The sequence below is a fragment of the Phoenix dactylifera genome, chromosome 2, assembly GCF_051530095.1.
Source record: "Phoenix dactylifera cultivar Ajwa chromosome 2, Ajwa_hap1_PhDact_Kaust_v1.1, whole genome shotgun sequence".
In the NCBI taxonomy this organism is placed as follows: Eukaryota; Viridiplantae; Streptophyta; class Magnoliopsida; order Arecales; family Arecaceae; genus Phoenix; species Phoenix dactylifera.
The window spans coordinates 6,726,822-6,749,266 of record NC_143191.1 but is presented as its reverse complement, the minus strand read 5'-3'; the positions used below and the strand labels follow the sequence as shown (position 1 = coordinate 6,749,266).

The window sequence follows — 22,445 nt, the reverse complement described above, 5'->3', positions numbered from 1 at the left end:
GCAAAAATTAATTAAAGAAAATACTTAGTTGGACATCATGGTTAGATCCATTAGAAGATGTAATTCTTTTCTCCTAGCTAGCACCTATATGATTTGGATGAATAAATAGGGATATTTTAAATTTTACTATCAGTTAAAAAAAAAAAAGGGTATAAGCTACAGTGGATATATATTTGAAATCTAAATTCTATTATTCCAAAAATTTTATATCTAATACTTTTTTATTTTTAAGATATATTTCTATTATTGTCAATTTAATCCATCTACTGAGCATAAAGTTTCTTGAATTATTGAATTTTTCCAAGAAAAATTTGGGTGATAAAATGGATGCGAAAATTGATTTAAGAAGATACTTTGTTGGATGTCATAGTTACATATGCTAGAAGAGGCAATTATTTTTTAGTAGCTAGAACCTCTATGACTTGGTTGAATAAATAAAATTATTTGGAATTCTAAACCTATAAATGAAAAACACACTATAAGCTACATCGGAAATGAATATGAAATCTCATTATCACTATTCTTTTTTTTTTTTGCAGTATTTCATTTCTCCTTTAAGATATTTTAGGATGTGCTTATGTTATTATTAACTAAATCCAGGACCATACAATTCTTGAGTTATTGAATTTTTCAAAAGTTTCATCCATCAATAATTTTTTATAACATTACATGTAAAATATCCTTTATTTATTCTATCCAAAAAAAATATCCTCCAGATGATTTCTTTTAAACTTCTTTGCTTGTCCTTTTTGAGAAAAGTGAACAAACGCACATCAAAATGATAATATTTTTTATTGACTTCATTTGAAATCACTAACAAGATATTCTAATTGAAAAAGTGTTAAAAGACATGTAAGTTGTTAGGAAAGAGATATACATATAAAGGAGACGCTTGCAGTTGTATTGTGCCAAAGTGAGATATATATACAATAAACATTAGTAGGGATCAAAAAGGTTTAATTTTTTAAATATTTACAAAATTTATGTCATATGCTTTTATATAAATTGTTTGATATGGAAATTAGCATGTTCTTTATAAATTAAAAATGTGATATGTAAAATTATTTTGAACAATCATGATTGTTATCTTTTTTTGAAGTTGCATATAAGTATAGGTATTATACTTCCATACACTTCTTTTTTAAAGTTCATAAATCCTTTGATCCCTCAGTCTTTATTTTATTCCCTGATTTAACTAGATTATATAAAATTGATGCATTAACATAGACTATTGATTAGTTGAAGAATGCATGTAAAGCTTCAAGTTAGCGTTTCGCTACTTGATCTAGATGCAAAATAAACATAACCTATATCAATAAATTGATGGATTGATCTCTAACATAACTAAAGGTTGATGAAGATGATGGCTGCTAAACCATATAGTTTATCTATATATGATTCAATAAGTCAAATTTGTCTTCATTGTTCCATGCAAGAAAATAGTTTGAGATACATAATCTTGATCCAAGTATCTTAAATTAATACAAAATAAAGTCACGTGATTTCTCCTAAGTCAATATTTCTTTATATGTCTACATTTTGCCATGAAATATCTTAGCACTATTTGGAGCAACATAACTTACACCTATGCGACACATATGGTGAAAGATATATTAGCGAATATGGTGAAAGATTAAGTTGGAATAATGATATACTAAGGCACTATGCCAATTTAGGCCTTTCTTGCTCCCCTTTTCAATTTTCTTTACTGCTACCTCACCCTTAGTGTCCTAAATTGTGAGGTGCCCTTTTTTCGTGGCTAGGGTATTAAGTTTCTTCAATATCTTTGTTCTACTAATAGAATTCTAGATAGGTTGGGAAAAATACTTGTTGTTTATCAGCTCAATGGATCATATTTGTAGCTAAAAGGAGAGTAACCATTTTGAACAATGGCTATTAATTATTTGACCGTAAGGATTGCCATGCTACTCTATTGATATACAGCGCATGACATCTCAATGGGGGAGAATTAAGATTTCTTATGTGTATCAAGAGAGTAATAGTTTGGTACCCTAGCTTTCCAACATTTGGAGTCACTCTGCAATGGTCTTATTTATGGTGTCAGGATTTTACCACTGATTTAGTTTTCATAGCCTATATTTATGGACTAGGTTATATTTTTGTAAAGAATAATATAATTAATTTTAAGGTTATTTAGAAAATCATGAATTAGAGAACCTATTCATTAGGAAAAGACCAATGCATTGTTGTTGGTTCGTATTTGTTAAACAATTTTACCCAACTGTATAAATATGTAAAAATGTATAGGATAAACTATATGAAAATTTCTTGTTAATGCCACTTTTATGTACTGGCATTGTCTCTTTCCACCGCCCTCCTTCTCTTGAACCTCAGCCATAGACAACACAATTCTATTGACCCTACCATGTTCTTAGCCATATGCAATGCCACATTTGCCTATGCCAAGATCCCCAACTCCTCCTCTCCTTCACCACCACCTAGTGATCACTTACCTTCGAGCGCATTTGCATCCTCTTTTAGTGCTACCCTTATTTCTTCCCAACCACCTACCTCGCCTATTTTATGGTGGCAGAGGCCTGAATTTGCAATTGCTCTCCTGCTAATAGCATCCATATCACCTTCAAGGACTACCTCCTTCATTACAAGAGTGCTCCCGTTAACTAGGCCAACCTTTCTATCAACAACAACATCTACATCGATGATTATTATATCATATTGGCTAGCCAACATAAGAATAGAAGAGCTCGTCTAGGACCTTGCCGCTACCACACCATGGATTGCTAGATTCATAGTGATAAACAGGGATGGGGTTTACAAGGTGGCATAGTTTGTTGAGAAGGTAAGCTGGAGTAGATGCATGTAGTGTCTTTAGGTGATGCTCAATAAGATAGAGGGGTGTCTGTCATATGCCGAAAGAGGATAGCGAATGACTGTGCTTCCACCAAAGTGCTCAGTAAAAAAAGTGGACACCCATTCTGCGGCTCTATTTGCCTTTTTATAGATATGAGCTACGACAAATGATATACAATTCTTGGCAGTTTACAAATGTCCAACAATAGGCATTGTTCAGTAATAGATCTTGAGTGTTTTGAAATCAATCTGACCACTATAGTTGAGTCGTCATCAAAGATAATATGATTAGTCTTCAAGGAAATAATAGCATATCACATTTCCTCCCACGAAGCTTATAACTCTACCCCCAAAATGGATGGGTTAAAAAGTTGTCTCCCACCTGCCGCAATAATCTAAGAGTCCGGGCCTCTGATTATAAAACTCGCTCCTCCTCTGCTGGCTCTATCATTAACACTACTATCAAAGTTAACTCTTATAAAACTAGGGGGTGGGGGCTCCTAAGTAATAAATACCATCTTGATAAGTTGTGAGATCATGAAGGAGTCCTCAGTGTCCCAACCTATCACCAGCTCTTCACTCTGAATTATTTTGGTAGTTTGCATTATTGCATTATCCAATATAAATCTAGATGAAGAAGATATTTTTTTCAAAAATTCGTGCATTCCTTGTATGCCAGATATGACAAACAATACTTGCAAAATAGATATATTCTTTCCTGCTTTCCAATTTATGAGCATATGATTTTAGATACTATAGAAAGGCTTCAAGTGGGGATGGTGATGCCAATAATACGATTAAAATATTAGATAATTAGCATACCTGCAATGCCTTTGGGCATTGAAAGAGAGCATAAGTCACTAATCCCTCTATGTTTGAGCAAAGATCATAATTGGAGGTAATATTCAACCCTCTTTCCATCAACATTTTCACAACATGGGATGTGGTCCCATGCCAACTTCTATAAAAATAAAGACACTTGAGGGTGAACTCCCAGCTTCCCTACCCAAGCACTGTCCTTTCTATCATAGGAAACCTTCTTAAATAATTTAGAATAAATCACACCAAAAATTCTGAACTATTTGGAGGTTTTCCATTTTCTCTTGAACTTAATTTAGTGCAATCAGATCATCAAACTTTCAACTTTTTTCAATTAGAACCTTGGTTGTGAATTCCATTTGGCTGTTATGACGGAGTGGTCACGTGCTGCCATGTAGCTTGCTAAAAGTTGAAGATCTGTCCTTTTCTTGGTTGATGTGGAAAAAAGCCTTAAAGTCCTTCTCCCCTCTTCCAGCTAAGATTTCACTTCCCAATTCTATCCCTTCGTCGTGTCCGGTTACTAAAGATTGGCGATGGCCACGAAGCGAGCAGCAAGAGTGTGTGAGAGAGAGAGGAGAGTTGGAAGAGAAATAAAGGTTGTTTTCGTTACATTTAAATAGGTGTATAAAAAGGTTCATATTGCGGGTTTGGAGAAATGGAAAAAAATAAATCTCGTTTTTCTTATCGAAGAAAAGAGTGAAAATCCTTACTCTAGGAACATTACTTTCCATGCGTGGCTTCCGATGAATGTTTTCTAAAGAGCTTTGTTAGGTACAAGTACGTGTCATAAGCTTTCAATTGCATCCACTTACTTAATGAGCTATTAGGTGTTGTGGTACTACGGATATCATGTCGTTCCATGCTATTCTCCCAACATTCCATGTCGCCCCTGAGACCTCCGCTTATTAGTTTGGTGGTTGTGTGGTATTTAACAGAATTCAACATGCTACCATGCCTCCGTACGTAGCTTTTGTCTTTGCCCTTTGACTTTTGGCTTCAGCTTTTAGACTAAAGTGATTAAAACATGCCTTGCCTGACACTCATAATAGTCTAACCTAGACCATCGCTAAGCCCACAAGCTAGCCCTTTATTATATCACTATCTTTATCAGTCAATGAGATGGACAAACACAAACAATGGAAAAGTTTAAAATTTTTATAGCATTCTTGATCTCTACAAACCAAAATCTTTCTTTCTTTCTCACGCAAAATACAAACAATGGAATCAAGAAATGAATAATCAGAAAAAACAAAGATGGAGAAATATGACAATATGCATATTACTTAGTTAATTATGAAAGCTATTTTTTTTTTTGACTTGACAATCTTCATTACAATATTTAAAGCATAGAAAGCAGTAACTCATTACAAACACTTCAAAATTTCAACCAAAAGGCTATCAGTAAATTTAATGGTAAGCATCAAGCTACTTCCAATTGTAATACATAAGATGAAGAACTTCAAAAAGTAAATCCATGAAAATCTCACGCCTTAATCTGTATCAATCCAACTTCTTGAGCTTCTTGAGGGATAAAGTAAAAGAAAAGAAATGAAAGAACTTGTAGTTAATGTGCATTATTCGTCTAAATCAAAATCATTCAATCTTTTTCTCTCAAATCATAACTGTGACATCAAGAAACCAAGAAACAAAAGAACTAAGATAGTTAAAGAAATAAAAAATGGTTTGATCTAATCACTTGAACAATGTCGTCATTATCAATAAACAATCTTTTCTTATGTAATCAATCTCTTTCTTTCTCAGTTTTCTTTCGGTTGTTAATTGATCATCACTCATCGCCGAACGAAAACACCACCACCCTCTTGGCTATTGTTGGTCCCCTTTCACCGAAAAGAAGCGATGGGATTTGAATATGAATAAAAATCGAAACCCTAATCAAAGAGGGATGAAAATAGTTGACAAATACTTATGAATATCAGCTGCTCCATTAGCAAGTCAGGTAACAACTTTGGTCCAAAATTCACATTTAGGATCCAAATTGGACAAATTTAAAAATTTAATAATTTAATAGTACTTAATTAAAGTTTTCCCGCCCAGTTTAGGATTTTTGGCTTGATTAATTCAATAATCTACAAAGCATCTTAAATAATTTATGCTCGAGGATGAACTCAGCGACGTATTAAAACCCTTCCCGCCTTCCCAAATTCCCTCGCTCCTCTCCTTCCCCTCGCTCTAATGGCGGAAGCCCTCCTCAGGCGAGAGATCGAAGAGATCAAAACCCTAGCCGATCGATCCATGGCTTACGCCGCCCTCCTCCACCTCCAGCACTGCTCCGCCGACGATCCCTCCTCAATGGAAGCCCTCTCCCTCTGCTCCCCTTCTCTCATCCCTCTCCTCCTCTCCGACATTCACCGCCAAGACGAAGAGATGTAATAAGTCCCTCCCAGTCTCAGGCAACAGGGACAAGTTCCCTCTTTTCTTGATTATTATGGCCAAATCCTTCTATCTCACCATCAAAATTGTTTTCTTTTTTTCGGGTATAATGAATCAGTGCCTCCCAGGCTTTGAAGTGCCTCGGATTCATGCTGTATCATCCGTCATTGGTTCCTACTTTTTCAGGTTCGAGCTCCCGTCTTATTTTTTATTAATGGTATAAAAATTTCTCGAGAGATTTAAATTTATGCTTTTAATTTTGGGAATTATAGAGGGAGTTGCTCGTGTGGTTCTGGAGTCACTGGTAAAGCTAATAAAGACCACTCGGATGAAGGTTGAATGATTTGGTTTGTCTGCGATCATAGGTCTTGCATGCATTTTATGGAAAAACTACGGAACTCTTTTGGACTTCTTTGTCTTGCAGGCTGTTTGCAACTTGGGGGCCTGGTGCATCTCCGTTCAGCAATTAGGTGCTGCCTTTGTGGAGTTCAGCATAGACTCGTTACTGAGTGCTGTTGTCCATGCCCTTGACAATTCATTTGGTTCTTTGTCCACCACATTTGAGGCAATGCAGGTTCTACCCTCCTTTCTCCATTTCTTCTTCTTCTTTTTAAATTGGTCATTTCTTTAAGTTCAAGCAGTTGGCTTGAATGGTAGTTGGTTTACTCTTCCCGCATGGGTAAAGCAAAACATGAAGTATGTGTGTTTTCGTTGTTACTATGGGCATTGAACTTCTGTATAAAGAGAAAAAGCCAAAACATTACACATATAACATGTATAAGTACATAATATATTGAATGCGGAAATGTATTACATCATATGCAAAATTCATGTACATAGTTGGACATGAAGTGTGAAAAGAAACATATAGTAGCCATGTGATTTTGACTGTCCATCAAAGTTTATTGACTGAGTAGTACTTCTAACTTGTGGGATTTAGTTATAATCAACTCATGTTACAACATGTGGATCAAACTTGGTTCTATAATTATTATCATGACCATCAATTGTTTGGATGCCATCAATTTTGCATGTTGAATCTGATCATAAAAATGGTTGAGGACTTGAGGCAATGAGGTATACAAGATTCAAGCAAAGCTCATCAAATAAACATGAACTGCAACTTTAAACATATTAGTTGGCCTTTTAATTATGCATCGAGATATTTATATGGTCAAATGAAAGGCTTATTCCTGGTACTTGGTTTTGCAAGAAAATTTTTGATTAGCTTGCCTCTAGTGTAATGGGAAGCTTAGCCACTTATATAGAGGGATGTATCTTTTTGCATTATTAAGTAAAATCACCAATAACATCACCCTTTAATATTGGTCAACTAACATGAATAAACGGACTTATGAACGAGGAAAGAAGCAATGTAGAATAATCACCCAAGCTTGATGAATCGATTATACAACCTGCATGACAACTTTGTGAGTCAACCAGTTCCACAAGGAAGAGTTAAAAGCAAACATATTAAAATGCTATAACCCATGATATATTTCTAGAAACACAAAACTTATGAGCATTTTGCTTTTTAATTCATAAGGTCCAACTACTTTTTTTAATGCAACTGCATTGTGTTTATGTCCTCTTTCTCTTGCGGTATAATTTTCTATTATAATATTCTTTGTTGTTATTAACAAAATTCTGAGTGTTGGACTCCATTAGTTATAATATGAGACAGTGTGGACATTACCACTGTGAAAGGGATTTGTGGTTGACGGGATTCACAGAAGTAGGTAAGAGACCAAAGAAGACCTATATGCAGGAATTAGATATGTTTTGATAAGTTTACTCCAATCGTCATTTTGATGAGTTTGGCATTGAATGGAAATGATCAGGTATAACCTATATGTCTCACTTTGAAGTTCACAAGGCCTGTCACTGTGTCTATGCTTATCAGGACATCTTCATAATCATCTACATAATCGTACCTATTGAAGCATCATCATATATTTGTATTTAATCATGACATCAAATTCAAAAGGAGTTAGTTAAATTGCAAACATATATGAGTCCCTTACATTTCATCTTTCCTTGACTTTTAGCTCCATTTTCTTAAGCGATATGTGATTGTATAGTTGCCTCTTAGGCTTTGTTTTTGTAATCAAGTCTATGATGTATGATATCACAAATTTGATTCTACTACCATACAGTTTTTCTAGCTCAACCCATACAATTTGGTTTGTCAGAATGACAGGTGATCCTTGGTTAGAATTTTGTATTCTTGGAACTTTGTTTATTATTTGCAAAAAGTTTCACTGCACGTTCTACATTTAGAAGTACTCACTAAAAGTAAAAAATTCTAGACAAGTACATAGTAAAAGTAAAATTCTTAATAAGTACTCAATGCAAGTAGAAAATTCTATATCTTTCTTATTGATTTTGTAAAATCATTGAAGGCTGTGATGAAACTGGCTACTCAGCTTGGTGGACATATGAGAGACATGACCAACATTTGGGTTCCACCAGTATATAGAAGACTTATTAGCACTGATAAGAGGGAGAGGAATATGGCAGAGAGATGCCTCTTGAAGACTAAATCTATCATATGCCCCCCTCCACTGCTTCTTTCTAAGGTATGCTTGATGATCTGCTATTATTTTGTAGCATTTCTGGAAAAAATTGAAAAATGTTTTCTCATCTAGTATATATGCTATCTTCCATCCATATCAAGTTATGGGCTAGATTAGTTGATCTGCAAGGTTCCTAGACAATATAAACTCTCGACATCAATTTTGACATTTATATAGTGGAGCACAACATCTTATTTTGATGTTACAATATTGTGCATTTAATTTGAAAAGCTATTTTTTTAATTGATTGTCGTAGTTCTTTAAGTTTTATAGCACAACATCTTATTTCGATGTTAAAATATTGTGCATTTATTTGATATCTGAATGTTCTCTTTTTAATATGTAATTCAAGATTTTTAGGTGTGCTTAATATCCAGGAGAAATTGTTGCTATTTGACATCAAGCTTGGTTGTATTTCCATACGAAATATATTTTTGGCCTAAGACATCAGATGTCATACACCCAATGATGTATGTCCCAAATTTTGAATTAAGAGATCTTTAGAGTACTATATTACTACCTGCTGCTTTAATGTATCCGATATAATCTTTTTGTGTCTTTATCTTATTTTGGTTTTTAACAATGAAATGTAACATAAGAGATTGTTTTAGTTCAGACTATATTTTTTTGATATGTATCTCGGGCCTCTCGGCCCGAGTTAACTAAACAAGAATAATGTTTCTCAGTTGAAACAAATAACAGAGCAGTATAATATTGAGCTCAAGTATGTCTGTGCTGAGTGCTGACCAACTTGAACCTTAAAGCATTAGACTTGCCGGGCTTTCCGGTCAAAGTTTTCCCCTTCAGAAACTGTTCACCACATACTCAAATGTATTTGAAGAAGAAAAAACGTAAAAACATGCATCCTTGTTGTGGCACACTTTCTTGTACTACATCGAATGAGAAAATATCATTTGTCCTTATTGTCTTGCATCTGCAACATTCCTAATTCCTAATTTATTTCAACTTTCTTGACCCTGCAGTATTACTAACATCTACTACTGTTTTTTTCTTCAGAGTATGCATAATTTTAAATTGAATGTTGTCAGTTTATTTTCACTGTGATTGATCAGGCAGTTATATTAGACCTTAAGCAAAAATTGATTCCAAGTATGATGGATGACATCCATGATCATCGGCGGAAGGTTCACATGATCCAAGCATGGGGATGGTATATCCGCTTGCTTGGTTCTGATGCACTGAGTGATAGACATCTGGTCAATAAAATGTTGAAAATCCCTGAGCAAACATTTAGTGATCCTGATCCACAAATCCAGATTGCATCATTGGTAAGCCGGTGAAACTTGCACCTCATGTCTCAAGCAACAATTGGCTTTTATCTGCCAAATGAATAGCTTTTCTTAATGGTGAAATCTTGGGCGGACAGGTTGCCTGGGAATGTTTGGTTGATGCACTCCTTCCACTTCAAACTATTGATCTTTTGATGAAGACACCTCAAGATGTGATTCAACGAACTGGACCTACACCATCTACTGCTTCCTGGAGACTCTGTGATGATAAAATTAACTGTTTATTAAAAAGAATTAAAGTCATGATGATGCCCTTACGAGGAATCATATCAAGTAAATGTGACATATCTGTTCATTCATGTTGCCTGAGCACATGGCACTATCTTCTCCATAAAATCGATCTTGTAATTAACCATCCTTCAGTTATACAAGCCACCCTTTGGCCAATTCTTAAAGCAGTATTTTCCAGGGGACCTGATCACCAAAGTATTGGTTTATGGACCTCATGTGTTGATCTGCTTGATGAGTTTGTCTTGTCAAAAGTAAAAGTTGGAGAAATGGCCATGACTGCGGAGGAGCATTCAGATAATCTGGTAAATAAATGTACTCTAGCCGGATCATCCATAAACTGTAAAACCTCATGGAAGGACTTTCCAGTTAAATGGTTACCTTGGGATATTTGTAACTTAGATCTCCTCCTAGAGATGATTGGCACAATTGTCACTCCAAAACTAATGGAGACTGTGACATCTGAAAATAGAATTCCGGCTTTCAATGCTGCCTTAAAGATCTTCAGATCAGTATTGCAGGGTGTTCAACTTGAACTTAAGAGGCTGTCCACTCAGTATGATTGGATCCAAATCTGTCTTAAAACTATTTTTAAGTTCACAAAGGAGGTGTGTGAAAATATAAATTTAGAAGAAAATGCTAACCAATTGTTATGGACAGGTCTGGAGTTTGTAAAGGTTATCAGGGAAGAGCTAGAAACTTCTATCCTGGCATCCCCACTTTATCGGGTCAGTTTAGATCTCAAGTACATCCATGATTTGCAATGCTCTGAAACTATTGATTATCCAAATGTATCAGGTCTTGGAGTGGGATCTCTTGCTTACATGGATATGATTTCTCCAATTGATTACACAACCATATTGTATCTCTCTGTGATTGCTCAGTTGGTCCTAGAAAAGTCAGATACGGATGGTATTATACTTGCAATGGAACACTCAAATATTTTATTCTGTACAGTAAATCCCCTAATCAATTTGCACGCCATTGTCTTCTTTCTGTACATGCACCTAGGAAAGCCTGTGCATGGTAGGTTATCATGGTTGCCAGTATGGAAATTCATTGCAAAGGGCCTGAAGGAGCATGTTGATGGTGTTAATGATCTTTCTCACTTGACAACTGATGGTGCCATTGCTACTTATGATGCAGTTCATTGGTTCTTGTCTTACCCCTTTCTCATTCTTCTCTTTCCTGAGAAGGTTTTCACCTCTGGAAGTAATGGTAAACCCTCAGAGAAATGGCTGATTTCTTTAGAGAGTGAACTTGAGTTGGAACCTGTGATTGAAGCATGGAAGTCACTTTTTGATTCTTACAGTCACGCCTCTCAGATTTTGACTTGTTCCATGAACAATTTTACAGAAGGTCTATGTGAACTTTTGGCAAGAGTGCTCGATGAGAACATCGGTATATTGCAGGACAGTATTGAGTCCTTGAAGTCAAAACCTCAGAAAATTGTTACCGTTTCTGTATATGGTGAAGTAGTCATACATATGTTGAATCATATCCAGGTTTTGGATGTTGCAATTTCAGAGTCAAAAGTATCCAACAAAGGCTCTGATAATATTTCGCCAAAAAACAAAGGCTCTGATAATTGTAGGCAATGCAGCTCCATCAAGAATAGCTTGGGGCTTGCTGCCAGGTAGTCGTTGAGACAGTTTTGGTTGGATGTGACTGCAAACACATTTTTTTTACTTTCTTTTTTGAAACTTCACCTATTATGGTGCACCCTGCTCTCTTGAGGAGCTCAGCTGATGCATCTTTTCGTCACCTGCAGATTTTTGGGCTTATCGCTAACATTTATGAAAAAAAATTCACTAGTGGAGCACGAAGTTATTAGTAGGTAATTCTTCATGTGAATTCTTTCTCAATATGGATTTCTGTATTTGTTATTGGGCATGTGATTTCTGTATTATCTTTTAGTTGGTTATCTGTTTCTCTTAATGTGGATGATTTGCAGGGTTTTCACAACCATGGCTAGTTTTGTAGGTCATCTTGTCTTGAAGCAAGATATTCTTTCATTCTTGGAGGTTTGTAGCATAAATTTTCTCCAGAATTCTTTTGCAAAGTACATATCAATAATAAGAGATAACATGTGAGGCAGTACTCACATGTTTTTGCTGTAATAATGATGCATATGTTCAAACTCCGTAATCACATAAAAGCACATGTTTGAAAGAGATATCACATTGTTTGTGTTTGCCTGCAGATAACCTCTGAACCATTGGCTCAATGGCTGTCTTTTTGTGCTCTCATATGTGGCAAGATGCACCAAGGAAACACTATTTGTCAACTTCAGCGCTTCTGGGCGCAGACTCTAGCTTGCTTGCAGAGAAGTCAACCATCAATTGTTTTTGATTCATTATTCCTTAAAGACCAAGTATCTCTCCTCCAGACAGCTCTTGATCACCCACACCCGCCTATTTCAGGCTGTAGCATTGCATTTTGGAATGCCACATATGGTCAGAAAGGATACATGGAATACCCTCGTTGTTTGCTCCCAGTGTTAAACAAATTGTCAAGAAGTGGAAGAATAAATCTTCCAAAGAACAGCCCGGTTATTTTTGCTAAAAATGGCTGTCCGCTTAAAGAACCTAGAGATGCATCACAGAGATACGGAGAGCTCATGCTGCAGAAGAGGAACCCTGAACTAGATAACACAGAGGATCCGGAGAATGATAATGGATACATTGACATTGTAACTAAGGGTTTAAGAATAAAAAGGCTGAAAATGTCTAAGCACCAAAAGAAGCCAGGAGGACATCAAGAAAGAGTTCAGGGTATTCATGTTCCTGGCCCTGAGGTGGATGTGGGTTTTTGTCAGATGTCTAAGCATCCACAGGGAAAAAAAGAGCTTAGAAAGCCAGAGCACATCTTAGAAATGCTTAAAAGAGCAAGCTTCCTGTGAAAGGGCATTCCGTTATGCTCAGATCAAATTCAGTGGTTCACCGTCCTCGGCTTTCAAAAAACACCCCATATGCCTGCAGGCTTCCAAAGCAGTGGGTTGTTGGATGCTTTTCTTTCAAGCTGAAGACACATGATGCAGGTGATTGCAAGGAATATTTATTCTCAATGTTTTTGTAGGAAAGATTAAGTGAGGATCTTATGAGAAGCATTCTTTCAGAAAATTTTGCAGCAATATTTATAACACTTATGGTACAAAAGAATATTAGTCTGAATCTCTGAATTACACACATTGATAGGGATTGTGTTATTTTTGCAGTATAGTTAAATTTATGTTGATCTGCTGCCGTGAATAGTCTTTTTTTTTTCCAAAGAGAGATTTCATAAGTTTTAAAAGAATGCACTTGCACATGGCGATACTTTTAGTTGTATAGTTAACATTGATAATATTACCCCTAGTGTAGTGATGATTTAGTGAATATATCATAATACTTACATGATAGACAAATGAATTGTATTTTATATATCTTTTAAGTTTTTAAACTTCTATTTCAAAATATACTGCATCAGAGTTAGTGACTCATTAAACAGCAAAACATGAAGCTGTATTCCTAAGTGATCTTGAATTTGGAAGTACTTGATTATCTGCTCATTCTTCCCCCGTCTTTTTTATGCAGTGATTACTGGGCAATTTGGAAATTGATAGCCTTTCTATAGGGTGGGTGACCAAGTCAGGAAAGAAAAGAATATCTTTTACTATGTTCTGTATACTATAACTGCAGCAGTTGTAACCAGCAGAACAACTGGTAGATGAGATTTGCCTGAAATTCAAGCAGGAAGGTGAAGATGAATGACTATCTCAAAGTCTGTCTGAAACCATTTTATGAGGGAAGGGAAAGCTGTTTTCCATGTGAAAATCTAATCCAAATATAAAGTCCTTCATCCAGCATCCAAGGAGTACTAGCCTCCAATACTGATACAGGAATTTTTATCTATCAGATGTGAGAAGGCATTGTACCAAATGCAACACAGACTTCCTACAGGATTTATAAAGCCCTAAAAACTTCATGTTATGTCTTCAGACCGAGGTCCTAAATTAAAAGGTGAATTGAAGTGGTGCATTTATTAAACATTATCCTTAAAGGGTGAGAGGAATGTAGTGAGTTGCCTGGCCTTGAGGCATATGCCAAGCATGTGATTAGACGAGACGACTCTTGTTAAAGACATGATTATAAGCCATGATGAATGCAAAGTCACTGCATTATATTTTGATTAGTTCTAGTGAATGGACACCCACGGTCGAAGTGTGATGATGCACAAGCGTGAGACGCCAAGCAGGAAGAACAAGGCCTACTTTCTATCCATGGTTGAACTCTGTCTTTGATGTATGGAGATAGAGGTTGGGCGTGGGTGTCATGCATTTCACGAGCAGCAATGTTCATGTACACGAGAAGTTGTATAGGTTACAAAAATACCAGGGAAATCCAGCATGGGTTAGAAAGTAAGACAAGGCCAACCACCATGGTCCAAGGCTGGTTCAAATTTCAAGCCTATTCAGGACTCATTTGGTTTTCCGAGAAGGAAGAAGAAAAGTAGGGTTAATAAAAAAATAGAAAAATACCCCATATTTAGTTGGAGTTTTTAAAGAAGCAAGACGCGAAAGTAGTTTTTTTATAAAAATAAGCATATTTCAGCACTCATTTGGTTCTCAAATGGGAAAAAGTAGAGTCAATAGAAAAATAAAAAAATATTTCATATTTGGTTGAAATTTTTAAAGAAAGAAGATAAAAAAGTAGTTTTTTCATAAAAATAAAATTTATATATTTTATGGAAAAAAAATCTATATAGGATATAGAGTAGTTCAATTTCCACCGGATAGAAATTGGAATAATTTTTTTCCAAAAATATACTTAAACTTTTAGATGGTACGTGACAAGATATTTTTTTTATTAAGAGCATAATAAATATTTTACATACATATATACATGCATGCATGCTCATCTAAATACCAATTATTCTAAAATATACTATTTTTTAATAATTAATCAAATATATAAAACTATTTTTTCTCCAATAAGAGAAAATTTCTTCGTGTGAACCAAATATTGATGTCCAATAACCGTTTGGGCCCCGCTTAATTAAGTCGGACGCGGCCGCGGCCGCGGACGCGGACTCGGTCTCCCGAAAGCCAAGATGGCGTGGGATACGCGGTGGAAATATCTACAGGTCTATTCCTTCGTCCCCTCTCCTCTCCTTTATCCGCTTCTCCTAAATCGGTCCTTCTCGCCTTTCTTCGAGCATTAACCCTAACCCTCGCCCTTCACGTCGACCTCCCTCGCTCGATCGCTCGCCGGAACGCTAACCCTAGGGATCAATCTCTCCTTTCTTCGGTCCGTCGATCTCTCTCTCTTTTGCCGAAAACCCTAACCCTAGGTGCGGATCGGGTCGAGTGATCGATGGGGAGCTCGGGGAAGTTGATGAACCAGATCATGGAACTCAAATTCACGTCAAAGAGTCTCCAGCGGCAGGCGCGCAAGTGCGAGAAGGAAGAGAAGGCGGAGAAGCTTAAAGTGAAGAAGGCGATCGAGAAGGGCAACATGGACGGCGCCCGCATCTACGCCGAGAACTCCATCCGCAAGCGCAACGAGCAGATGAACTACCTCCGCCTCGCCTCCCGTCTCGACGCCGTCGTCGCCCGACTCGACACACAGGCCAAGATGCAGACCATCGGCAAGTCCATGGCCTCCATCGTCAAGGCGCTCGACTCCTCGCTCGCCACCGGCAACCTCCAGAAGATGTCCGAGACCATGGACCAGTTCGAGCGCCAGTTCGTCAACATGGAGGTCCAGGCCGAGTTCATGGAGGGCTCCATGGCCGGATCCACCTCCCTCTCCACCCCCGAGGGCGAGGTCAACAGCCTCATGCAGCAGGTCGCCGACGACTACGGCCTCGAGGTCTCCGTCGGCCTCCCCCAGGCCGCCGCCCACGCCATCCCTGCCAAGGAGAAGGAGAAGGTTGACGAGGACGACCTCTCCCGCCGCCTCGCTGAGCTTAAGGCCAGGGGCTAGCTGTTTGGCTAGCTTCATTGGATCGATTTTAGTAGGGTAAGATCTCTCTTCTTCTTCTTTATGAAAAGGAGAAAAAGAGAATCTTTTGACATGTCATATAATTATATGGGTGCTTGTGTTGCCTGCTCCTTGGTATGCATGCTTTGGATGCTCTTCATTGTTAAAGCTTTGATTTTTAGGCATGGATGTGGAACGAGGGACCAAATGCCTGTATAAATCTTAGCTATTATATGGACTTGATACGGATCTGTGGTGTTAGTATTTATATTTCTCCCCACTTCCATGCTTTCCTTCTATACTTTGTTATGTGCATAGCTATTGCCGATTTCAACGTTTGAGAACATCAAGCTCAAGTTTGTGGCAGGAAATTATTATACATGAGCGGGTACTTTCTTTCTTTTTTTTTGTTAATAACTTTATGGATTGGTCCTGTATATTTATCTCTTGAACTGGTTTAGACTGCAGGATAAAGCATTGATTTCAACTTGCATATAATGTGGTTGCAAAGGAGAAGTCAATTTTAAATCTTTTTAGTCAGTTAGTCCCAATGAGATCTTTGCTTTGGAATATTGCTTTTACAATTAGAGTAACCAGTTAATTGTTGTTCTTCCATTTACTTTCTTGGCAAAAGGAGATATTTTTTGAAAGGAATCACTTTGATATGTAATTTTGCGAAAGCCTTGGTCAGTTATCATTCTCAATAAGCGTTTATAATCTGCCTTTTATGATTCTATTAGAATTTCACATTTCCTTTGAACATTCTTGCATGACCTCTCTTTATTGCCTGAGTGTATTAGAACAATAGTGTTAGATATCAAGGTTCAATGAAAGAGTATATCAATGTTATGCTTTTGATTGTATTAGAACAATAATGTGTTCATCTTAAGTTTGTAGCTGTTGTTTGCTGGATTGACACTAGCTCCAAGGAATAGGAAAAGCTTGCATAATTTCAAAAAAAATCAACCTTATATTACATTTTTCCCCATCTCTTAGAGTAAAACCTATTCTTGCACTTCTGCTATATTTTACCTTTTATAAATTCCTCTCGAGCAATTTGAACTTAACGGAAATTTGGTGTCTGGGTTTAACATTAAGTTCTTGAACTACATGAGGTTCTAAACTCTCCACATGTTCTCTTATGCACTTTTCTAGGATATGGCAATATAACCAACATTCTGCAGACATCAAAGCTGTATAGCTCATGTTTAAAGGAAATTTTTTGAATGGATAATCTCAACTCTAGAAAAAGATTAATAAAAAACTTTGAGCCATCATTTGGCTTACGTGGGGCTTCCCTTAATTACATTATCCTAGATTAATCTTTTTTACTTACTATTGAGCATTTTTTCCTTCTAAGTCTTCAATAAGATACATCCTTTCCAGCTTTTGCCTCATCTCTCTTCCTTGATCACCTGACCTCATGTTGCCTTTATCCTTTCTGTCCTTACCCATATGTCTTTACCTTGATCTTGTGTCTGTTTACCTTTATCCCGAATTCTCTTATTCCTGACTGCCATTATGCAACTTCTACCACCTTTCCATAGTTGAATTGATGGTTGAAGAACTAGAGGTTACATGGGATTCTCCATCCAAATTCTCAGGAAGAGTGGCTGTACTGTTTAGATTTGAAGCAGATACGGGTAGCATTTAAATACTAAAGTTTCTTTGATTTGGGGTTAGGAGGCATGTTTGAAGTAGAAACACCTGATTCAGGCTTGCAAGTACCTGCTTTGAAATTGATTTCGATCATAAGGTGCATCAAAGTTGGTAGTTATATGTATGAGAAGTGAATTAAAATTTGTAACTTGGCAAAATGAAAGCAATAGACTAGTTTAAAGGGTAATCTTTTGTGAATCATGAATATTTCTTTTTAAGTGGAGAATTCTATATGGCTTCTGTAAATTTTATGAGTATCCTTTTTTATCACCCTTTTTTCCAATATTGAAGTTAAAGTTAATTTCGTAAACATAGATGTCGTTGTGCCATTACTTGAAAGAAGGACAAACTTTCCTTGATGAACATCTGCTTAACAGTATGAAAACGATCTGTGGAAATTGAAGGTAGCAGTTGATGCCTGTTCCCAAAATTAGTTGATGCAAGGTCTAATGGTTGAAGATTGCAGTGAATGATGCATCAAGAGGAAATGATATTGGAGGAATGGGAGCAAAAGGCTGGTTATAAGGAAAAGGAAGTAGTGATTCAAAGGTTAGTGTCTGTTCCTGCATGATGCATGTCATATTTACAGGCTGGAAAAGATATTGGTGACTGTTGTAACAATTGGACAAATTTGACAAAAAGAAATATACGTAAAGGATATGGGAAAATATGCAGAGCAAGGGGTGAGGCAGCAATGTATCGTGTGAATGAGAGGGTTATATCAGTGTTATTCTTGAAGGTAGAGAAGCATGAGATGTTATTTTATTCCTAGGCTTAATAGTATTCGCCATTTTTTAGATTGAAGAGAGGATATAAGCGGCCTTTCTTTGCTAGATTAATGGAATAATGATATGGTGGTTATGCTGTTATTATGGTATGATGTCCATTGTTTCACAATTTGAATGATCATTGCCACTTTTTGCTTAACCTTGTTGTTGTTAGCATTTATTCCAAGGTAGTGGTTGCTAAACTTGCTTGATTAGTGATGGGATGAACTTCCATGGATATGGAATTGTAAATAGCAGAGGGCTTGGTTTTCCTGAACCCGTGCAGTACTTGCAAAATATAGCACTTATGATTTTGAGAATGTGAGAAGAAAAATTGAAGTTTTTGGTCAAGAGATGGAGTTTTTTAGTCTTGAGGTGAATCTGCCCGTATACTACAATTAAGCGATGAATCACTCTTATTATTATCTGATTCACCGGAAGTTTTTGGAGTCTTACAAATGGAATGACAATTTGGGTTTAAATTCTTAACTGCTTGATTTACTCTCAATTGGAGTACAACTGTTTGGCAGTTTTGGAATGAAGGGAAAAACAAAGGGGCAGTCAAAAATTGTTTTGTATAGTAGTGGTTGCTTAAAGGTGATTAGAATTGAAGGATGAGATTTCAGCTTGAGCCTATTGGAATCTGTTCTCATATATCCGTTTATCTAGATATTAATAGGTGGATTTATCACGAAATACTTTGACCTTGTGGCTTATTGATGTGGAATGATTTTATGTCATAACATAATGCTTGACCTTGCCAACATGGAATTTGGCATAGATGTTCTTTTGAGGACTTCCCCTAATTTATTTTTGTATTGTTTATAATGAAATGGCCACTTGAGTTTTACACTTAACGGTGTTATCAATCCTTCGTTTCATTGCTCTTGCCTTCTTGTTCTTCTGGATAGACAAGCATGTTAAGCTATGTCATTCCTATAATACCTTGCTACCATCTCCTGAAGCTCTCCCAACTTTTTCCTGGGTATTCCACTGCATCATCATGAAAGCTTCTACCGTATGTGATTTAAGTGTCTGATAAGCTGTTTAAGATGCCTAAGCATTCTTTAATTCACCAAGAAATTTCTTTTCGGCCAGCGATTCAGATAACTGGTTCAGCTGCATCTACTTGAATTTATATTTAGTCTCGTGTTTTTAGATTGTCAACTAAAGAGTGCACTTTAGGTCCTCCATGCGAAGTGGAAACCGGGGTTCCACTTTGGGACCTCCTGCCATGGTCTTTTAGCTTGGGAAGCAGCTTGTTGACAGATTTTGCATGCACCGCTTTAGTCATATAGCTATTTCCAAATCTCGAAGTCCGGGCTTATTGCAGGCAGGCCTCAAGAGGACTAAGAGCCTAAACATCATGAATGGTCTCCTTTTTTATTTTTTGGTTGGATGGAAGATGACTATTGTAGTAGTAGTTATCTTTAAATTAGCTTACCAGATGCAAAGAAAGAACTGTTCCTGGTAAGTGAGAGGTTTGCCTTTTATCTTTGCACGAGCGTTATCATCGATTCTCTTGCTCAACATCCATGTCAGGCCTCATGTTTATTTTGAGTGTCTTTAGAAATTCTGAAATCTACTGAAATGCGACTTGTTACTTTGCTTTGCTGTTTATTTTATTTAAAACGTGTAGGTCTTTCACAGGCCAGTACTATAAAATAGCCACAATGAAATGGATGATTTGCTGCTTTTTAAGCCATACTCGTTCATTTGGCACAACTTCATGCTGGCGAGGAATTGAGGGTATGTTTGGTTGTCATATGGTTTATTTTATGACAACTAATTGATTAGTATGTGCTATGGTGAATTAAATCTTTGTCAGGTTTTGCATTAGTAAGAAGCATATGCATATATCTCAGATTCACCAGTAAGTCTAGTTTGAGATTCAAATGATCTGTGGAATGATGACCAATTAATTTATAGAACCACCCAGTCCCAATAAAGGTGCATTGGCAGCGCTGTTTCTAGACAAAAATTCATGAATACCTTTTATGTCCCGAAACCAAATTCAATACCATTGATACTGGATCTGATTTTACGCTACATTAGTCTGCATGATTCAGTACAAATACCAAAGTATTTACAAACAAGGATCGCCTCCTGAGTGGAGTTTGGGAATTGGCCAGACTCCCATTTTAATAATTTTTCACTATAATTTGTCTTCCAACTCCTATATTGCAATTTGTAATGCCTTTTCCCATCTAAAAGGGTTAGTTGGAAGTTGTTATTTGGCTTTTTTGTCTTGTATAAGTATTTAAGATTTACTTGGTGCATAATTGATATGAAACTAAATATGTATCTATGTAGGTAGGGATTAAAATAGATTGTATATGGATCGGATATCAATACATTCATATTTAGTTTCATTAATAAATTGATAAATATAGATGCGGATATAGATATTAATTAAGGTTACAAATAGATCCAGCTGACTCATGTTTAAACTTAACATGTTTAAACTTGACCTGCTTCTTTCTTGAAGATTCGTGGAGCTAGGTTGGGTTCAAATATTTCATGCCGTTTCTCATTCCACATTTTAGGTCGGATTTAAATTTTGTAAACTTTTACCCAAATCGATCTAACCTAATCCAAACACCATATAGTGTTTTTTTAGGGCTTCCTATTGGTTAATCCTACCCAACCAGAATTGACCCAAGGAAGCATTCCAAGTTATTTCTTCTTGTAGTCTATTAAGAGAATCTTCTACATTAAGAAAGGCTAACTATTGAAGTTATTAATTTTCCGAAGCAGATTGCAATTCTAGATAAATATTAATTCATGGAGTTTTGACTATATTAGCAAATAATTTTCTGGCATTCAAAGTTCAATTTGGTTTAGCAGTAAGATCAAATTTTCATGAAATCTTGTTAATAAACAAACGTAGACCTGGACTAGATTGGACCAAACCACGACCTATGGATTTGGTCGAGGTGTGACCTTGACCTAATCGCAATGACTCCTTGTGTTTGGAATATTTTTCATGGACCGGAACCTACTTGACCTGATCATCTCCTGGAATGGGTCCGGATCCGGTGTCAAGGCATGAATATGAAATTAGGCCACGTCAAGGTTATGCATGCCCTAATTCGATTGACATGGTTGTAGCCTTGATATTAATTAGGTGTAAAAAAATTGTATCCATATTTATTTTAAACATATTATATATATAATATCAGATATGAAAAATAAAGATATAAATATAGATGTAAGTTAGATAGTTAAACTTTGTAACTATAAAATCAAATATATCATTGAATAAAGGATAGATTAAGTAATACATAAATGTGCTCATTTATTTTCTCTAAAAAAATCATGAGAGCCATACAAAATTAAATAGAATTATAAATAGAACGAAATATTCATATACGAATCGGATAATTAGCCATCTTTATCTATATCTATTTTTGCTTGACAAATATAGATCTATATATGAATATTAGTTGATGCTTGAATTTGTATTCATATCCGGTTAGATTTGGGTATGAGTAGTGGATCTAGATCGATAATAATCGTTCTGTTGAAGTTGTAGTATTGTCATTAGGCTAAGAGTTTAAATCTAATCAAATCCAATCACATATAACATATTTAGCCTACATCAATTTTAAAAATGCTTGTGTTGCAACGTTCTTTAGTTTATATGAGGCATATGCCAAGTTCACTTTGAATGTCATTTATAATAACCCAATAGGTTATCTAAAATGATTAAATTAGCTAGAAGATATTATTTGAATTTTTTGGCTCTGTATAAGTATCTAAGATCTTCGTAACCTATAATCAATATAGGACTAATCCCATGCCCTCCTTATGAGCTCTCATATTTGGGTTCCTATAGCTTCATATTTAATCAGTTACTGTTGAACACACAACGCTAGCTTGCGGGTGAGACTGCGATTG

At 36.2% G+C, this 22,445-nt stretch overlaps 2 protein-coding genes across 4 annotated transcripts; both read left to right on the top strand.

Annotated features, from left to right (window-relative positions):
* Window positions 1–5,560: 5,560 nt before the first annotated feature.
* LOC103719546 (uncharacterized) lies at window positions 5,561–14,657 on the top strand. Of its 3 annotated transcripts, XR_015975037.2 has the most exons (11): window positions 5,561–6,038; window positions 6,161–6,228; window positions 6,315–6,376; window positions 6,467–6,616; window positions 8,445–8,621; window positions 9,692–9,907; window positions 10,006–11,792; window positions 11,928–11,993; window positions 12,111–12,180; window positions 12,360–13,196; window positions 13,732–14,657. XR_015975037.2 is itself a non-coding variant. In XM_039131569.3 (10 exons), the coding sequence occupies exons 1-10, from the start codon at window positions 5,845–5,847 to the stop codon at window positions 13,056–13,058; spliced, it is 3,489 nt and encodes a 1,162-aa protein (XP_038987497.3). In that variant the 5' UTR covers window positions 5,561–5,844; the 3' UTR covers window positions 13,059–13,723. The 3 variants fall into 3 exon arrangements, 1 of the variants encoding a protein (XP_038987497.3); XM_039131569.3 differs by lacking the exon at window positions 13,732–14,657 and having other exon boundaries at window positions 12,360–13,723; XR_015975038.2 differs by lacking the exon at window positions 5,561–6,038 and having other exon boundaries at window positions 6,215–6,376.
* Window positions 14,658–15,229: 572 nt separating this feature from the next.
* On the top strand, window positions 15,230–16,387 carry LOC103719536 (ESCRT-related protein CHMP1B). Its single transcript, XM_008808825.6, has one exon. The coding sequence runs from the start codon at window positions 15,511–15,513 to the stop codon at window positions 16,120–16,122; it is 612 nt and encodes a 203-aa protein (XP_008807047.1). The 5' UTR covers window positions 15,230–15,510; the 3' UTR covers window positions 16,123–16,387.
* The last annotated feature ends 6,058 nt before the right edge of the window (window positions 16,388–22,445 follow it).